Genomic DNA, 19,274 nt, shown 5'->3' with positions numbered 1-19,274 from the left:
TACTGTAGTATTCAAATCTATGAAAAAAGAAAATCATGCAATTTGAAGGAAACCACTAACATCAGGTATGGAGGAGAACTTGTGGAAAGCAGTAAAATTTTACTGACTTGAGTCACCCTGGGGTCTGGTCCACAAGCATTTGCAAAACTTAAGTCAGTTTTTACCAACTATAGAGAGAGGACTCACAAAGGAAGGACCTGTGTCAGGTTCCTGAGCATTAAGTCAAGTTAGGATGGGTTGCTGTCTCTCTGAATTGATGCACTGGGTCATGATTTAAGTGAGGGGCTGGGGCTTTTTAAAGCAGCATAAGTAAATAGCTAAGCTTGATGTGATATAAAAAGCACCACAACAAAAAGGAGAACTTAATGTAGTAATGAAAATCACTTACCCTTAATCATCCCTGAGACAGTGTTTTTACAAGGCTACTTGATTTATTCAACTAGCAAACATGCCTCCTTTGACTTTTCTAATAACAGGCCATCTCACCCGTGCTTGTTGAGATTTGAGTTCAGAGATTTTTTAATTAGCACGCCAAGTACATTATTTAAATGTCTTTGATGCCCTTTCTTTAAAATTATTTGCTAAGCAATAAGTCATATTTATTTGCAAAGGAGACACACCCCTACAAAAAATAAAAATTTAAAAGAGAGAGAGAGACAGAGAGAACCCCAAAACTCTACCAGGAAAATCTGGAAAAATAAGAGGTTTGGTTACAGGTGTGTAACCAGTGTTGCACATTGCAGAGCACATTACTGCTTAAAGACCTACTGAAGTGCAGATTCATTGCTGCTGACAAGCCTACCACTTAGTGTACGAGACCATATGAAAGGTTGTTTGCTGCGTGATTTACGATGGTGCCCTTACTGTAAACTACCTGTGCTCTGCTGAGCTGCTGAGCAGCTCCATGCTTCCTCTCCACTGGAAGGGGCCTCAGCTTTTGGAAAAGCTGGACAATTTCTCAAGTGAGTACACTCTTGTGATACTGAGGCTAGCCAGACCACAAACTATTTTATTATGTTGTGCAAAAACCTCTGTGCAAAAAACCCTTCTTTAATTAAGATAGAGCAACCAGCACTGTGGTTGTAATTACCTTGGACTGCTTTACCCACGGGCATAATGAAATAAAATTGGGCCCTCTATATTTTTGTTTTTAAACTAAGTAAACGCAGATTAATTTGTTCAACTCAAACCAGACAGGTTTCTCTTTAAAAGGAAGGCCTATATGTTTGGAGGGGCTGGTGCAGCACGAGGAGTGACATGCAATGATGACTGTGAACTGCAAACTGCTGGCAAAACATTTGGCTTGCCATTGGTCCGTGGCCAGTATTTTCCTTTGTTAATGAATCCCACATCTTTTCTAAGTTAAGCATTTTTTCTTCTCCCCCTTCATTTTATTTGAAACATATTTTAAATATTTTTGTTTTTATGACGTAGTGGAACATGATACAGCCCCCTCCTAACCCTGAATACAGGAAAATCAATTAAAATTTTGACATTAGGAGCATGGTATTAGGACATTTTGACATGATATAAAGATATGGTTTAACTGCTCAGGCTTTTTTTTTAAGCAACATATCAAAGATCAGACAAAGAGAAATGACAAAATGAGAACTCCACATTATGGGACATGAAGTTTACCAACTGAAAGTATATCATGGCCAAACCTTGCTATTCACCAAAACCAAAAAAACCTGAAAACTTATCAGGTTTTGATAGATTTCCTCTTAGACAGAGGATTACATATTTTTCATTTGTGCTCTTTTCTGAGAAAAAAGACCATTCAATAAAAAGAATAATTCTGAATTATGTGTTTAATATTTAGTACATTTTGTCTCACCCAAAGGACCTTCATTTTATGACTTAAAGAATGTAATCCTAAAATGGGGTTTTATAGGCTTCCTCATTAACTTCCAACTCTTACCTGAAGAATAAAAGTAATTGAGGAATACCCCACTGGAACAAAACCAGGATTTTCAAATGCAATGAACACTGTGGGCATCCTCACACCCACCCTACTGCCCAGCAGTCCTTAGGACTATGTGAAAGTGAAAACCCTCACAGGTCCCTTTGGTATTTCAAATCATCAAAACCCCAGACAGACAAAATAACAAGTCACTGAAACTCCAGGGAATAAAGGCACTGAAGAAAAGATTTAACTCTCTATTTTACTCTTTAGGTCACTAGGTTTCCACAAAAAGAAGCTCTTTCCCAGAGGTCTTGAATGACTGGAAATGCTGTAAAAAGTGAAGAGTTATTTGGCATCTGTCACTGGTGAAAAAACAACTTTTTTTCAATCGTTTTATACGGACATCTAGTCTCCAATCCTGCAATCATCAAGCTACATGAATTTACATGCCCTCCTTTAATATTCCTTGGTTTTACAAACCTTGCAAGATTTCTTCAGCCGCAATAACTTGTAGTTAGTTTCACCAGGGCAAGAGATGACAAAAGGATAGCACAATGCAGTGCTGGCCCTGAAACCCGCACTGGGTGACGACAAAGATATACAGGAAAAAATTAAGTTGCAAAAGCCTTTTCTGCACCAACCCCCTTACTTTTCATCATGAGAATGGTGCCATGCTTGTTTTAAAATGACAGAAAGCTTTTTATAGAGGCTCTTGATACCAACTCAAACCCCTGAAGTTACCTGAGGATAGAGACTTCAATTATCTACAGAGTATGTGCAAATTAAATATACTCCATCACAGTGAATTCACTTGCACTGTAACTGCTGTGATTTATGTAGAAAATTGCAGCCAAGCTCAAAAGCTAGAGCAGCACTTTCAGGTTGACCAAAAATATTAAATTCACTAACAAACTGTATTTCATATATCTTGGAAGTGGAGAAGAGTAGAATATTTGGTAAAGCAGAAATTTTTTGCATTTCTAAACATTCCATTTTGAAATGCCACATTAGTCTGCAAATTCATCTAATTATTTTAAAAATGTAATTGTCTTGAAAAACCAAGAATATCTTTGTTGTTTATTTAGACAGAATAATTAAGAAATTAAATCATATTGACTTAAATTACTATTTTTAATTTCAGCCACTAAGTCAACAAGCTTGTTATTCCCATAAAACTGGTTACTGTTATAGCTCACCTGCATGAAGCACACCAATAACACAAAAACCCCTTAAATCTGTCAGGTTTTATTCATTTCCTGCTCTATTAAAAACAACCCAATATTCCAACTCATTCCTCTTTTACGTCTTCTTTCCTAGATTTTTCCTAACTGATTTTCACAGCCAGTTAGAAACCTGAACATCAATATCAATGTATTAATGAAAAACAGAACTAACACTGGTATTTCAAAGCTCTCTTAAAGACTGATTTGATTCAGTAATAAATTAACTGGGTAGGAATGCTGTTTTCAAGGGAAAATACGATATTCTACAGGAAAGTATGGGACTTTTTGTTTTGTTTTCCAAGGAGATTAGCTCTTCCAGCCAGGAAGTTTTTACCACACGTCCAGATTCCGTGATTTGCTCCGCATCCAACAGCGGTGCAAAATCCTCTTTGACATTTACCGAAGTGTCAAGTGCAGCACCTTAAGAGGACAAAGCTTGTCTTGATTGCAAGAAAGGAGTTTGCAAACAAGGTGAATGCATAACAATAAAGAAGGCACCAGGGGCATTGTGAGAACAGGGCTGTACACTCTAAGACTGCACTTTTACAAACTTCTTAAATTTGAACATCCTCCTCTGAGCCCTTTAGCTGAAGACAAATATAAGACTGAGTCAGTGTGACTCCAGAAAATTTTGTCAGTGAATAGTCATGTATTCAGTTCTTCATGTTCTATTTGATAATAAATTATTAATTTTGCAATAATAAAATAACTGGGCATGCTTGATTTTACATGTGATAGTAGTGACAGAATATTGGATAGTCATTAGTTAATGGACAAATATGAATGCAGGATAAGGTATACAGGGAGTTCACTGCAAAAAGACATTAATCTGCCATTACTTTTATAGAGGGAACAGCTTTTGCTAGCTAAGTTCCTGTAAAACATCATTTGAGCTTACAGCGATATTAGCAAATGGATCCCTCATAGGGCTATGGACAAAGTCTATACCTACTTGTCTCCTAGTCTGCAAAACATGCTGAAAAGGGTGGGGGTTTTTTGTTATGGTTTAATTCCATGACCTTTTTTTAAAAAAAGAAAGATGAGAGAGGGAAGAGCAAAGAGCTGACTAATTTGGAAATACATCAGAGATGGATTTTCTCACAGCATTTTAGAATTCTCTTGCAATTATTCACTATAAGCAAAAACTTCAGATGCTTAGTCAAGGAGAGAAAAAGATCCTTTTACCTGTTTATAAACTGAAAACATATTTTGCTGTATTTTGGCTAACATTTCAGCCAAAAAAATAAAAAGGCTGTTTTTCATTATTACTGTTTTATCTTTGCGTGTTTATCAGGTATCTACTAAAACTTGAGTGCCTGTCACTTACAGTGCGATGGGGAAGTTAGGATATGAAGCACCTTGAAGCACAGAGCAATTCACAGTCCACATTTAGAGTGTTACGTCAAGTGCATGCATTCTTTATTTCTCAAGGCAATGTGGACACAAGCAGGGACAGGATATGCTTTAGGTGACATTATGTTCTTATCTCACCTTTTGCTTTTCTTATTGCTTTTTTGCTCATCAAAATTCTTCCTGCTTCCACCCCCTGCACAGACAGCCCGTGCTGCCATCATTGCCCAATGCAAGTCCAGAGAATAGTTTCAGTCAGAAGGCACCCCAGAAGGTCACCTTGTCCAGCCTCCTGCTCCAGCCAGGACTACATGAAGTGTCAGAGCAGGCTGGTGGGGGCCCTCTTTTAGACAGTGTGAATACCTGCAGTAGCAAGAGACTGACTCCAGCCCGTTGCTGTGCCTTGCCACAGTTCTCCTGTTGGAATCTTACTTCCTTTAGGTCTCATGGAATTTTCTCTCACTGAAACTTGAGCCTGTTGTCCTCTGTCTTCATGCTGCAAAGTGGGGCAGACCCTATCTCCTCTGTAACTACCCTGTATATAGCTAAAAGCTGCAATTAAATCCCTTGGTAGCCATCTCTGCAGGGTAAATAAACCAAGTTCCCCTGATCTCTGCTACTATGGCTATTCTTTCCCTTCAGCCTAGGGAAGATGTCCATAATGCCATCAGTCCTCTGTGCAATTGACCCACCTTCCAATAAGTCACTGCAGACTCACACAAGAACGTGTGCAGTTTTGGGGTGCCAAATTGTTTGGATTTATTCAACAGTCTTAGCAGATTTCACTCTAAACTGCCCCAGACTCTGGTCGGGTGCAAAAATTTTGTATTGCCCTCACAACAGAGATCTTTCTGAGTCCTCTGGGGATTGTTTTGGTGTACCCTAATATCTGACCCTAAGCCAATCAGTTAATTATGATATGTAATGTTTGTCCTATTTGATAACTCCTCTGCACAAGAAACATGCCAGTGCAGACGTGCTGCTGAAATTCAGTGTTCCTGTGTTCAGTGCTACACAGGGAAGCCACAGACCCTTCCTGTGTCCAGCTCAATCCAATCTACACTCCAAAACATCCTGTTATTGGAGCATTGCATCTTTAAAACAAGTCTCCCTGAGATAAAGAATTGTCTATTAAGAGGGGAAAAAAGAAACAGGTATTAGAGTTGCAGCTGGTTGTGCTTTCAATCAAGGACTTGTCCTGGGTGAGACCAGGTGAGACCAAAGTTTAAAACTCTGGAATGTAACATGTGCAAATGCCAGAGAATTACTACCTGTTTTATCATTTGCTACGTGTGACACTTTCTGGGCATTTGCCCACAGAACAAATCAGAAGTAACAGAACCATTTAGAAGTGACACTGAATATCAAACAGAAAATGAAATGTACAAAGTTTTATCATCTTTCAGTGCATACAAGTAAAAAATATTCTTTTTCAAGACCTTTCTTAAATAACAAAAAAAGATATTTATCAGCAAAATAAATCCCAATTTCTCTTGAAAAAAATTGTCGTCAAAAGTTCAAATTTTAATAACACCTGAGCCTCATTGGAAACTTTTCAATCAGCTGCATTTCACTTTATATAGGAGACCTTTATAAATTCATGCTTTTCCAACTATCTCTATACACCGTTTTCCTCTAACATTCACTTATTTTTGCATATTTTTACAAATATTGCTGGTAAGGTTTTTTACTTTTCCTGAAGTACATACTGCAGGTTTTTTCATACGGCACTACAAAGTCTTGTCAAAACAGCATAAACTAAGTGAAAAAATGGCTTAATTAATTGCTAAATATTAGAATATCTACTGAATGGCAGTAGCTGGGAAAAATTTCATACTGCACAAGATAACCAAGTAAAAAGCCAAACCGAACGCTTAGTGATGTACAGCAATGTCCTAAATTTGATTTCTTAGTCTTGAAGAAAAACTTGAAATGTGAGGGAGAGCTGAGAGGTGCTAATAGAGTGTCAATTTCAAAAAAAACCAGAAAGAAACCATCAATCAAATTTATATACCAATATCACCACCTTAAGGTGTGCACATTGAAACCTCATGATAAATTCCTTCTGATATGATTGCTTAGGAATAGCAGAAGTTAATTCTGCCTTACAGTCTCAAAGATGGGGAAAAACACCCCCCACCAGCACCACCACCACCATACACAAATAGATCCACACACACAGAGATCTGTGTACCAATCTGCACTTTGTGCAACACATCCCTCTTTCATACTAATGGCCACAGGAGGTACTTGTCAACACTGGATTCCAATGGCAAGGAATCTGGTCGTTCAGACAAAGTGTAAAATGAACCCTAATTTAGTGTTTGCATTGATTTTTCAGCCAATCTTATTTCTACATGAGTTTTCTAAAGAAACTAACTTATTTAAAGTATATCAAAAAACTGAAAAGTTTTCAGAGCAATGAGAATTCCTGCAGTTCTGTGATACAAGAGAAACAGACCTCATGTCCTTAGCTGCAGTGAAAGAAAAGTTCATTTTGACCTGGAAACCAAATGATAACAAAGAACACAGTACTGGAACTTTTCTGACATGATACTGAGTTGCCTTAAACTGAGGTCAAGGAAGAATCTGGTCTAGCACATTTTTTCTGTTCTGGTTTGGAAGGCTTCATTTGGAAAAAACTAGCTCATGTTAAATCTGACATATAACATTACTGGTGCTGATGGGCTTTTCCAGTGTGGTAAAACATTCAGCTGACATTACTGTTGACAGAGCTTGTGAAAATGAACTTTTATTATTATAATTTTTTTTTCTTCTGCTAATGGGCACAGATTTACTGATCTATAGAAAACAGTGCCCATCTGAAGCATTCTGCCCATATTCTTTGTGGTCATGGAGCAGCACATAAGTTGCAGATATCTGCAGTAAAACTCTCCATCTTGTTACTTACACTAATACACCTTGTACTTATAATAATACAGAACTTTAATATGTTTGACTAATGGCTGCAACTTTCAAAACATCTGCAATGCTCTTGAATTAAAGATATGATGTAAAAATAAAGACCACCACAGAAATACAGCTTGTGCTGATCTGAGAGACTATGATTCGCACTCTCAATTAGCAGTTTTTACCAAGAGAATGGCTAGTTTTATTACAATGTGAAGAAATCTTTCAGTAAATTAAAAGTTGTATGTTTCTAATGGAGATACTTATTTTAACACTGGAAGTTGATGCTACAAGGAAACATCAGGCCATAAAATAAAGAATGGAAGTGAGGATGGAATAAACAGTGTTGTGTTAAGTAAATGATACTTTCCTGGCTCTGTCAGGATTCAAAAGAACTAAAAAGCAAAATGTGTGTCACTGGGACTGAAAAGTAATTCATGCTATTTGACAATACAGGCTTTAGAAAGGTGTTTGGAGGAAGCAGAGGGAGCAAGCACCACAATACAAAAATTCCATGCCATGTTTAAAAACAAACACAAGCACCCACGTAGAGAGGAAATCACACATTAATAGAGATCCAAGGTTCATCAGTCTCTGGGATCACTGTGGCTGAACAAGTAGTTTTTCAAGAGGTCGCATTCCAAAACTAGAGATGTTGAAAAATACGTGAGTGCTGAAAGGACTGAAAAGAGGATAGTTCCACTGATTTTATCCCCAGCCTATCTACTCAGCTCTCCCATTCACTGCAATAAACTTTGGATCAACATCCAAAATGTAGTCCTCACTCACTAAAATTGGCTGGTCACACTGGAAACTGTTTGGGCAAGGTACTCCACCCATAAACAGAGCATTTGGGGAGAGTACGGTAGTAAGCAACAAATAATTTTTCCCTTTGCCAAGACTAGAGGTTTTGTCTCTTACTTGTTCACCCTCAGAGACAATAAAACGAGGCCTATAGTAAGGTAATATCTCTGAAGGGATCTAAGAAGGAATACCACATGAATGGGAAACAAGAGGATAAGGGTTACTCCAATTTTGAAAGTGGAAGAAATGACTAAGCAACAGGGTACAGAGAGCCACTAGTAGATGGATGCAGTGCTTCCAACAGCTTTTTGCTCTGGGATCTTGTAAGTAGGAAGAAGAACAGAAAGGAAATACAAACCTGAGTGTGGAAAGAGAGTTCCACTATGGAAATTGCCACATCATCGAGGTGGAAGACAAAGATATGCAAGTCCATTTGCAGGAGAAAGAGAGCATAAACATAGTTAAGTGGATATTAATGAACGCTAAATAAGGATGGCAAGCCTGCTCTGAACTTACAAATCACATCCGCATTAATACCAAATGAGTTCATTAAGATTAACATTATTATGATGAGTATCAAAGGGATTAAAAGAGATTATGGTAAATAAGAGAGTCAGATAGGAATGAGATGTAATTACCTTCCTATCTGGTTCATCTGTAGCTGCAGAGAAAGACCCAGCATTCGCTTCACACTGGAGGAACCTAACTCACATTTTGATCTGAAGTGTAATTTTCAGCAAAGCTGATCTCAACAGTTTGGGCTGAGCACGGCCCAGGCATGTGCAGGACAAACAAAAGAAGGGTGGGAAGGTGAGAGTACAGAGATGGGGAAGGATGCAGGAGGACGCTTTGCCCCGGCACCCCCACACAAGTGCAGGAAACAACTTGGTCTTCCTGCCTGCTGTGTCCAAAACTTGACCAGTGGCCAGCCCTGCCACCACCTCTGTCCAACACCCGACCTGCTCTGGTCCCAGCAGACAGGACACCAGCTCTGAAAATTTCACAGAGCTTCACAAACATCAACCAAGTCTTCCCCAAAAGGTTCAAGGGAAAGGTCTCAAGTTAGAGCTACAAAAACTGAGGAATTCAGGAGCAGAGGGATCACATTCAGTACAATAAAAACAAGCTGTCTGATATTTACCTCTTGCTTTTGTACTGCAACAACAGAGCCAACTCTCTTGTGCATGCAGAGACCAGCTAAGGAGCACCAAATAATGGCTTAAAATCACACAGCTTACAGAGCAGATATTCTGCCAATGCACACATTCAGCAATGCAGGCGGAAACGTTACTTGGGATCTTGGTGGGGAAAATTTACTGGGACTCGTCCAGCCAGGCTCTGCTAGGAGCAGATTGCCTTTCTTCACAGGCCGACCACGCACAGTTGGCTCTCCAGTGCAAACATCACTCCCAGGCTCTGGTGTGTTTGGCCTCTGGTTTGTTTGACAGGTTACATGTGCTTCTGAATATATCTTCTGATGCTCATTTTCAGAAGCACTGTTAACATTTCTCTTGGCTCCCGTTTAAAAATTAGGTCCCTAGAGATATCATCCTTCAATAAGAAAATCCTCTTACCAAAAGATCCAGCTTCAAATGTTTGGAACTTGACTCTCAGGGCTGTTGACCTTGAAGCTGCAAGTCCACTGGCAAACCTGCACATCAGGTGCCAGCAACTAGCAGCAGAGGAATCCAAATGGGCAGCTACTTTCCTTTTTTTGTTGTTGTCCAAAGAGAATGTGCATTTCTAAACCACCTGTAAAGCACAACCAGAGCTGTCTGACTCTCATCTGGACAGTTATACTCTAGTAATTATATGTTTTGTTGCTTCAACAACCAATATACATATACACACATATACACTCACCCCTGTGTGTATATGCATACAGAACTCACAAGTGCAGCTTTTTGCAAGAAGCTCTTACAACTGTTTTTCCAGTGGTGCTATGTTGAAATCAGTGAAGTGGCAGCAGTAAATTGCAACTTAAAGTTGCAGTGCACTTCTGAAAGGCAAGGATTTACATCTTTACACTCTCTACCTAACTTCATGGAGCATTAATCATCAGGGTGGGTAATTTGTGAAAGTTCCAGTACACAGCAGGGTCTTCAGTCAGTCCACACTGTCCAGAGCACCAAGATGTTCTCTTTTGCTGCCCATCCAGACAGGTGACATGTTAATAGCTGGTACCAGACAAGTGAGACTCTGATCCCCTGTGGAATGCAATCTGATACCCAGAGACTTTCAGGACACGCTGCACAGCGTATTTTACATGTGTTTTTATAGAAGAAATAGCAGGGATGCATTTCCACAGAGGAAAGATTAAGTGTGGCCGTCTGTTGTCCTCTGCCCAGCATCTTGCCAGCATGGCTAGACACTATCCTAGGACAACACTGACAGACTTTTCCTGAACAAAGTCTCCAGCCAGAAAAGCCAGGAAGAGAAAGAGTGAAGACAAGTCCATCCCAGCATCTAAAGCGGGCAGGCAAAGGGAAGAATCTACTATGCTTTATTCTGATGGTCTGTGGAGCTGCACTTCCCAACATTTCTAGGAGAAAGTATGAGTCAGAAATCCTACGGGAACTCCTGCAGCAGCTCCCTCCTCAACCCACACCTCCTCAACAGAGCACTGCGCAATCCAGTCCATATGGTCTATCTGCACTGCAACACGGGCCAGGGCCGGCTGCGGCCTAGCGCCGGGCCCTCAGTGACAAAGCTCCGGCCTCTGGGCAATCCTCTGTGCCTGAGCAGTTCACTGAGGAGCTTCAAAATCTGGGCACTCGGGGAAAACCTGTGAACAAAGTGCAGGAACATAACAGGTCGACATAAGATGGCTTTGCAGAGGGCTACCAGGGAAGGGGAGGCAGGAGCTGGCCACGGGCTCTTGTCTTGTTTAGAAAGAGAGAGGGCAGGACAACACCGTTTGTTACTTTGCTCAGTCAGCCCCCAATACAAGTTGTTTAAAAAAAAAAAAAAATCACTAAACCCTCAAAAGCATTTTTAAGGCTATCTTTAGTTAACCAAGCAAATCTGTAGTCCACTGCAATTCCAGTGGGTACCAATACAGCGCTTCCCTGAGAGACAAAAATTCCCCTTGAAAGAGGCACTTCTGAGAGTCATACCTTAAGAGCAGACAGCTCTTGACACAGAAACCTGATGCAGAGCTCCACCGAGCAGAACGGGTATCCTCAGGACACCAACACACACCTGATAGCTCACATCCATCCTGCACCTAAACACAACCAGCGCCTGAGCGCGGGCGAAGTGTCAAACCGTGGCCCACCCTAAGGGCAAAGCACTCACAGTCTAGGGGACGAGGTGCCTTTCCTCGCTCCGCACCAGACCTAGAGACTGAGAGCTACGTGGAAAAAAACACTAAAAGGTCTGTAGGGAGACTGACAGACTCAATAAAAGCACAGTGCTCTGTCCTGCAAAGGAAATCCATTTAGGCAGGTGCCCCAAGACCCTGGCGGCCCTAGAGAGCAGAACCGTGGCAGGAGGGGATCTGCTGTGCAGGGTCGGGACCTCCGCGGCCCCGGCAAAGGCAAGACAGCCACCGGGCTAAGCTGACGATCGGAATACTGCCGACAAGTGTTAGGGATGAAAAGCTGAGGCTCGCTGAGATGAGCTCTGCAAAGTGGCTCCCTTAAACGCTTTATTTTCTACAGCGGATTTCCAACAGTAAAGCTTTTACTCGCTCTGCTAGGCAGAGGCTGAACTGCTTTCTTCAAACAGTTTCAAATTCGCCAGCCACGCTCGAAGAACCACCCCTTTTCGCCTTTCTCTTTTCTTTTTGCTCTCTCCCGGCTTTTCGTGAAAGAGACATCCAGTTTCAAGCCATTTAAAAAAAATAATAATAATAAAAAAAAACCCGGTGGAAAATAATTCGCAGCTGTGATAATATCACATTTTTTTAAATACCGTAATATAGTTTTACTTTTAATAATAAAAGATAAAAAAGGGGAGTCTGTGAATAATTAGAGAGTGCAGTCTGAAGCCAGTTACAGTCACTGCAATTGATAATAAACTTAAAGCCCCTTGACAGCAGGTAAATGCTTTGCAACCCTGACCCCCTTCCTCTCACATTACTTAACAACCCTGCAGTTCCAGCATTACATCACCGTCCAAGCCATTGGTTCCCGCATTTTAACTCTCTCCCTGTCTCCTCCGATTAGGAAGAACATAATGATGGAAGGGGGGGGACACCGAACCACAACAAACTACCAAACTTCTCTCAAGTTTGCTGTGCTCCTTGTTTGGGTTTGGTTTGGTCGAAAAAACAGCTTCTGCTCCTAAGAGCTGAGGTTACACGGACCAGAAAACAAACTCTGTAGAAGTGGAAAAGAGTGGGAAAGGGGGACTCGGGAGGGGAGGAGGAGAGGAGGAGGAGGAAGGCGAGGAGGGGGGGGAAACTATATAGAAATCAGAAAAGGAAAAGAAAATTAAAAACAAACCTCATGGACATCACTGAGCCTGAATTCCCTGCTGAGGTGCAGAACATGAGAGCCCTGGAATGAGTGTATGTAGAACTTGAGCCAAAGCTTAACTAGCCCGAGTGAGTCATATCCTTCCCATTTGATTCCCGTCCAAGCGATGATGTAATGCCCTGGCCCTCTCCCTCGCTCCCGCTCGCTGCACTACCTCCCTCCTCCCCTTTTCTCCTTTTTAGCTCAGTGCTGGTGAAGTCACCATTTAAATCTGGCAGCGCTGAAGCAAAAACTTCAATGTAACCAAAACAGCCCCAGGCCAAGTTCCAGTCGTACTGAGACTCCGTGGTGCAATTGCCATTGGAAACGAGTAAACAGAGAAAGAAACAGTGCTGCCTGTGAAGGGCCTGCGCAGCTGCCTGCCGGAGCGCAGGAAAACCCTGGGACCAGGGACGGGGCTAACAGGACTGACTGGGGATCACCAGAAGATCCCGCATCGCTCCCCAGCGCCCGCGTGGTCCGCGCGTCGGGAAGCGCCGGCCACGGGAAGAGGAAGGCGACGGAGCCTGAGTTGGGAAGGGCAGCGGAGAAGCCGGGGAGCAGCGTGTGTGTGTTGTGGGTCTGGGAGATGGAGAGCGCTGCTTTGCAGGTTTATGACTTAGACCGGGATTTCTCTGTCTCAGCAGAGCGCAGCTGGAATTGAGCCCCAGGTTTTTGATGGAAAGCTACGAGGCCGTTTCTTGCACCGTACTCCTCCGTATGCAAACACACAGGTGCAAGGCACCTTCTTTCCCCACAACAGAAAAAAGTACTAGAAAAGCCATACAGCACAGCAAGCTTATAGCTAACTCACTGCTGTGCTGCTCTTATTGCCTTTCCAGCGTTTCTCTCACAAGTCTGGTTTCTTTAAGCACAGAGAATGTTTCTAAATGGAACTTATAATAAACTTTCAAGCACGCAAGGATAAGTGCTCTGCCTCATCAAAGTGCTCCTGATGTTAAATGCTACAGCGGCTGTGGCTGAAATACCTCTCATTTCCTCCCCCATAGAGGGCTTTCTCGCTGTTCATCACTCCCAATTGATTGTTGGCAATGCAGTAGCGAGCAGTTGGTCCACAAAAGAATGCAAAACCTATGTAATCATCATTATCATCATCATCATAAATGAAAATGTCTAAGCACACATAGCATCCCTAAGCAATTCAAAGACTAACGGTTTCAACATTAAACTGCAGATGTATTAATGGCATATGAAACACCATAGAGGTATTTAAAAGTGTCTCTTTTCTTTATAGATCATGATTTTTTTCATAGACCCACTTTACACCTCATATCTCTGAGTGAAACTCAGTTGTCCAACACTCAATGGATGCACTTATGCCCCTCAAATTTAGAAAACAGTAGGAAAACAACAAAGTCAATGTGCTTCCTTTTCTTCCTTATGATGATGTGAGTTTATGGAAAATCAATTTCTATTGCCTAGCAGCATTTTACCACACTGGGGGTTTTTTGGGGTGGGTTCTTTAATTGATCAGAGCAGCAGTGCAACAGAGATTATTGTATAGTACCAAAGTCTCTTCCTGAGAATACTCTTACGGTTTTAAATTAACTTTAGAATATATTTCTATGGATCAACACTATTAGCTTTTGTCATAGTTTGATCTTGAATTCAAGTAGATTCAGTCATGAATTCAAATGATTTTTTAAGATTTATATGATTTTTACAGACAGAATGAGAGGAGGAGAAAACTAAGGGTTTGCCCTATTCAATTAAAAAAAACCACAGTGCTCCACAGCAACCTGACCTGCTGGATGACATCCTCAATTGATACTGATGCTGCAGCCACTCAGAGTGACACCTTTATCAAGCAAGGCAGCTCTGAATTAGAGGTGATCAGCCATAATTATTACTGGCGCCACTGAAGCCTGTGGCTTGACAGCATCAGATGTGGTTGTTATAAAGTTTGGTCCATTGTGTCAATGGCCTGTATAACTCATTTATGTCTGAATTACCAGCTATTGATTTTTTGTCTTCTGTCATGTAATAAAATAAAAGTTAGATCATTCCTAAAGCCCTCTTTTAATTCCAGCCTTGCTGATAGTTTCATTTTAAGCTTATCCCACTTCTCCCTCTCCATTTAAAAAAATGAAACTTCCACCCATTTTCCTGTGCATGTGTAAGAGATCATCTTCCCTCCTTCCTTCTTTTTATTTTGTATTCTTACATTTACACTGCTGGATTACATAGCTTCTGCTCATTCAGTTATCCACTGACATTGCTGTAGACTTTGTGACGGGCCCAGGACAGATCTCTGGCTCAGAACACGGGAATGTGGCTACAACTAAGGCACCACTTTAAATTCCCAGGTCAAGCTTTGCAAAGAAGTAAGCTGCCACCTAAAGAGAAAAAGGATTACCCTGAGCAAGTCAGATTACCATGGAGCTGCTTGTGCACCTATATCCATTCCTGCACTCTTTGGGCCTCTTCTCACTCTTAGGAAAAAACCACACTTCTACCACCATAGATATTCAAAGCAAAATGCAACCAAACAGATGATGCAGGAGGTGCAGGATAATTCACTGTCCTCTTGCAGCTTTGAGCACTTGCTTGGTAAGTGTTCTCTTTCCAAAAGAAAATTTTGTTCACCACAAGCAATAGCAGATCCATTGGCCATCTGTGAACATCTTAACCATAATATCACAGGAGTGACTGCGTGTGTATGGCAAATGGCCCTTCTAATTATTATCACTTTCATAGACACAATCTCAGAAGAATTAAACTGCTTTAAAAATAGTATCTTACACAAGTTATTTCCAGGAGAAAGAGCATTTTCTGAAATGAACACGAAAGATCAAAGCAGTCTGAACTGCATTTCTAAATTACACGTATACACTGAAGTCCTATTTCAAGAAATAGACTGTTTTAAAACGGACATCATGCTCAAAAGAAGTTAAAAACTTATTTGCTTATGTTGATGGGAAAACAAAAAGTTCTTTCCAGGCAGGTATTTCCAAAGCCTATTGATTTTTTCTTCCCCCTAACAGGAAACACTGTTTTCCCCTTTTCCTTCCTGTGACAGACCAGTTAATGATAAAGAATGTCCTGTGCTCAGAGGAAATTCCACTTGCATGCAAGAGCTCCCTCTTTATCTGTTTACTTGTCTGTCTTTTCATTCTCCCCCCATTCCAACCCCAGCCCTAAATTTCCATGTTCATCAAGAATAAGCCTGTTGTGATGAGAGTTATGGGATGTTTTAATTCTAATGGGAGCCTTCCTCAAACAAGGGCCCTGGCCAGGACAGTTATGACTCCAGCTTAGCTGTCTAGTTCAGGAATTCTTGCAACACCCTCCCTGCAGAATGTTTCATCCTTGGGGAAAGGGTGGTGGGGCACACCACAGATGTTTGGTGTAACTGAAACTTGACAAAAATCAGTGCTTCTGCTGAAAGTTTCCAGTCTCAACAACCAGCAAGCTCTGAGTTTTAAGAGCCCAAACGTCAGAGTGCACTGGGCTTATCCCAAATGCGTATTGCAAAAAGGAACTGGGTGTACTGCAGTTGAGATTGTGGAGGGACAAATCACAGGTCCTACACACATTTTAGGTGAGTGTGTGTCATCGAGCCCTTGGGACTGACTTTTGCCTATGTCAATCAGTGGCCCAAAGCATCAGCAAAGACCCTGTGGATAAAGGCAGCATAACCTGATTATTTTTTTCCTCCACTGCTTGGCACTTAAAAAGGCTTGATTAAGAAAATATTCTGTAATAATGGTCCTGCACTCAGGAAAGTCTCATTTTCATTCTGACATTATTTTTCATTTCTAACCCAAGAGCCTTACAGTCCCTGTGGAATTAAAGAGGCCAGATAATTTCAGGGTTAAATAAGCTTTAATGACTATCACATGTATGGAACCTTAAACCCAGTATTAAAAATTATTTTTTTAAAGTGGCATCTCTTCCTTTTTTAATTTAAAATAACCATCCAGGTGGTTTCCTAAAGATTTCTTTGCAAATTGCTTCCAGTGAACCTTTTCAGTTACAGACCACTGCAAACCCATGTGGTGGTATTCAGCATTTAGTTCAACTTGGGTGTCCCAAGTTTTTGTAGTGGACAGAGGGATAGTCTGCACAAATGCCTGCACAAGGCAGGCTATCTGGACAGGCTGGCTGTCACTAGCAAGGACATAAAAATGTAAATATCCACAATTTCAGAAGAAACCAAAGGAAAGCAGTGCTAAGAGTGGATTCTTCAAGTTACTCATAAAAAAATGGGGTACATTTTCAAAAATCCCTTTGGTTCTTCAGAAAAAGACATTCTTCGTTTAAGAAGACTCAAATCAAAGTGCTCAGCACTGTGCTGTATCGAAGGTTTTCCTATGAACTCTCCAAATTGTAATGAAATAAAATATCTGGAAATAATCCTTTGCAAGAACTGCCCCAGATTTATTTGTCCAATGGATTGGACAAAGTCTAAATGAAACCTGGAGCAAGGATCTCCCACTCTCACACACATGCTAAATTAGAAAACCCTCACTAAAAATATTTAAAGAAGAACTACCAAAGTTTGGGTGCAGCTTCTCTGGAGACAAAAATGTGCAATGGGCATGATGGCCAGTAGGCTTCCCCAAAACATTCTGGCACTGAATCTTCAAGAATGATCTCAAGACAAACTTTCCCACTAACTGTTCTAAGCACATTATAGCCACTTGAGATCATGGCGGGTTGTGTTGGGAACATTCAGCTCCTAGGAAATAGAAGAGTTGACTTACTTTATACTCGCCAAATAGCCATGGGCCAGAGGCAAGTGGCTGACCTGGAAGTGAAGAACTTTGTACCCAGTTACATATCACTGAGTCATGCAGTGTGAGCAGCCTCCTCTTTTATTGGAGCTGTAAACCGCAAGTACCAAAGACAAATAATGTAGCAATTCGTGCAAAATAATTAATAGCGTTTTACATTTCAGTAGAACCTTCTACCCTGAAAGATCCCACAGCATCTTGCAGGCCAGGCATTAAAAGTCATGTGGTGCAATTACCCCTAACACAGGAGATCACAGCCAGCCAGCCAATGGCACAGGAATGCAGAGGGGAGATGTTGACTAAGCACAGAAGCAAACAGCTGCAGTTAGGCAAAAAAATAATGTAATCTTTAATATTCGTGCATAATGAATAAGAGGTTCCTTATCCCCATTGCAATTCTAATTACTCTAACAGATAATTAGTGTGTGCTGGTCAAAATATGGAGCCCCTGCTCTTTTTAGAATCGTTCAAAGAAGCTTTGCCATACATCTACACTAAATATCTTGACCCTAGATCTCTAATATCTTAATCTTTAGTCAAAACTTTTCAGGCTTTGTCTTGGACATAGTGAAAACTTTATCACATATAGCTGCATCTCAAAGACTGTAACAGAAAAAAGGATCTGGTGTTGATGCTCTTTCTTCATTTTACTTCTAGAAGCCAGAAAAGTAAGCTGAAATAGCAAAATTTGGATTAAAAGAGCAAACTTATATGTTGTAATTAAAAAAGATGTGCTCTGAAGTACAGTGTGGGAAGCACTGAAAAAAATATACTACAGCTCTAAAACAAATTTTAGCACTGAATCAAATTTTATTCTTCCCCTAAACTGTCATCTCCATGCATTTTTGTTAGCTCTCCTCTTTATTTTTCAGCATGATAGCAATAATTAATGTTCTAATGAAACTTTTTTTTAGACTAGCAAGTATCTGGAACTCAGTTCCAACTGGAAAAGGGGAGTGCTCGGACTCGGATCAACCTCATTACAGCAGAACAAATTCATAGTGCTATTTGATAAAAACATACACAAGATAACTTGTTTTTAAAGATACACCCTCTTTTGTTAGCAATCCAGCTGATAGTACAATATTTCCCCCTTGAAAATGAACAACTATAACAGTATACCAGGAAATTTTTCTGGACTCTTGCTCAACAAACTGACTTAAGCTTTGGAGTTCCATAAATTACAAGTAGCCAAGTAATTCTCTTGATCCTGGTTCATCCTCACACACAGGCTTTACAACATTCAATCACTATCAGGATGATAAAAATGCATGATCCTGGAGGAACCATTTTCACCTTGGCTTTATCCAAGAATCTGAAATTAATTTATATCCAGAATCTTGACACTTAAATGCCAGCCTCTTCTTGTGCAAATTAAAAGTTTTTAGTGTTTCTTAAAAATCACACAGATCTGCAGCACAGAAGCAGAGATGCAGCCACAACCAAGGGCCAGCCTGCAATTCCATTGGCAGTGATTTTCACTGAAACAAAGTGTGATTTAAAGTTTCCACTGTCACAAGTCAGTCATAAGAATTAAAACTCTGTAGTTGATAATATAAAGTTATTACATTACTAGATATTTTAAAATGGAATAATTAATGTATTTTCCTTTTTTTTTCCTTTTTTTTTTTTCTTTAATAGGAGTTAACCAGGAAATCCTATTTCAGTTTCCTTCATAGGAACTTCTCCAGCCACAGAATCATTATCTAAAAGATCCTTTCTGAAATCAAGTGAGGTCCATCTGTACCCACTTAAAGTTTTAGGATTTACATACTTGTTTAGTCTTCCAATGCTTTTCTTCTGAAAAGGTTTGGCTATCTATTAACTCCAAATGTATTAAAACCAAACAGATCTCTTGCAGACA

At 40.5% G+C, this 19,274-nt stretch overlaps 1 protein-coding gene across 2 annotated transcripts in view; it reads right to left on the bottom strand.

Annotated features, from left to right (window-relative positions):
• Window positions 1-19,274, bottom strand: part of CREB5 (cAMP responsive element binding protein 5) — a 253,883-nt gene that overhangs the window by 86,956 nt on the left and 147,653 nt on the right. The window contains exon 1 of one of the 2 annotated variants that reach the window (XM_066319358.1): window positions 12,642-12,687. The exons of the other annotated variant lie outside the window; for it this stretch is intronic. Coding sequence (XP_066175455.1) covers window positions 12,642-12,652 — 11 coding nt within the window. The 5' untranslated portion in view covers window positions 12,653-12,687. Of the gene's footprint in view, window positions 1-12,641; window positions 12,688-19,274 lie in introns of those variants that run through there. 2 annotated transcript variants of the gene reach the window in all.

Source organism: Sylvia atricapilla, chromosome 1 (assembly GCF_009819655.1).
Source record: "Sylvia atricapilla isolate bSylAtr1 chromosome 1, bSylAtr1.pri, whole genome shotgun sequence".
Classification (NCBI taxonomy): domain Eukaryota; kingdom Metazoa; phylum Chordata; class Aves; order Passeriformes; family Sylviidae; genus Sylvia; species Sylvia atricapilla.
The sequence above is the reverse complement of the archived record's forward strand: the minus strand, read 5'-3'. Positions and strand labels throughout refer to the sequence as shown.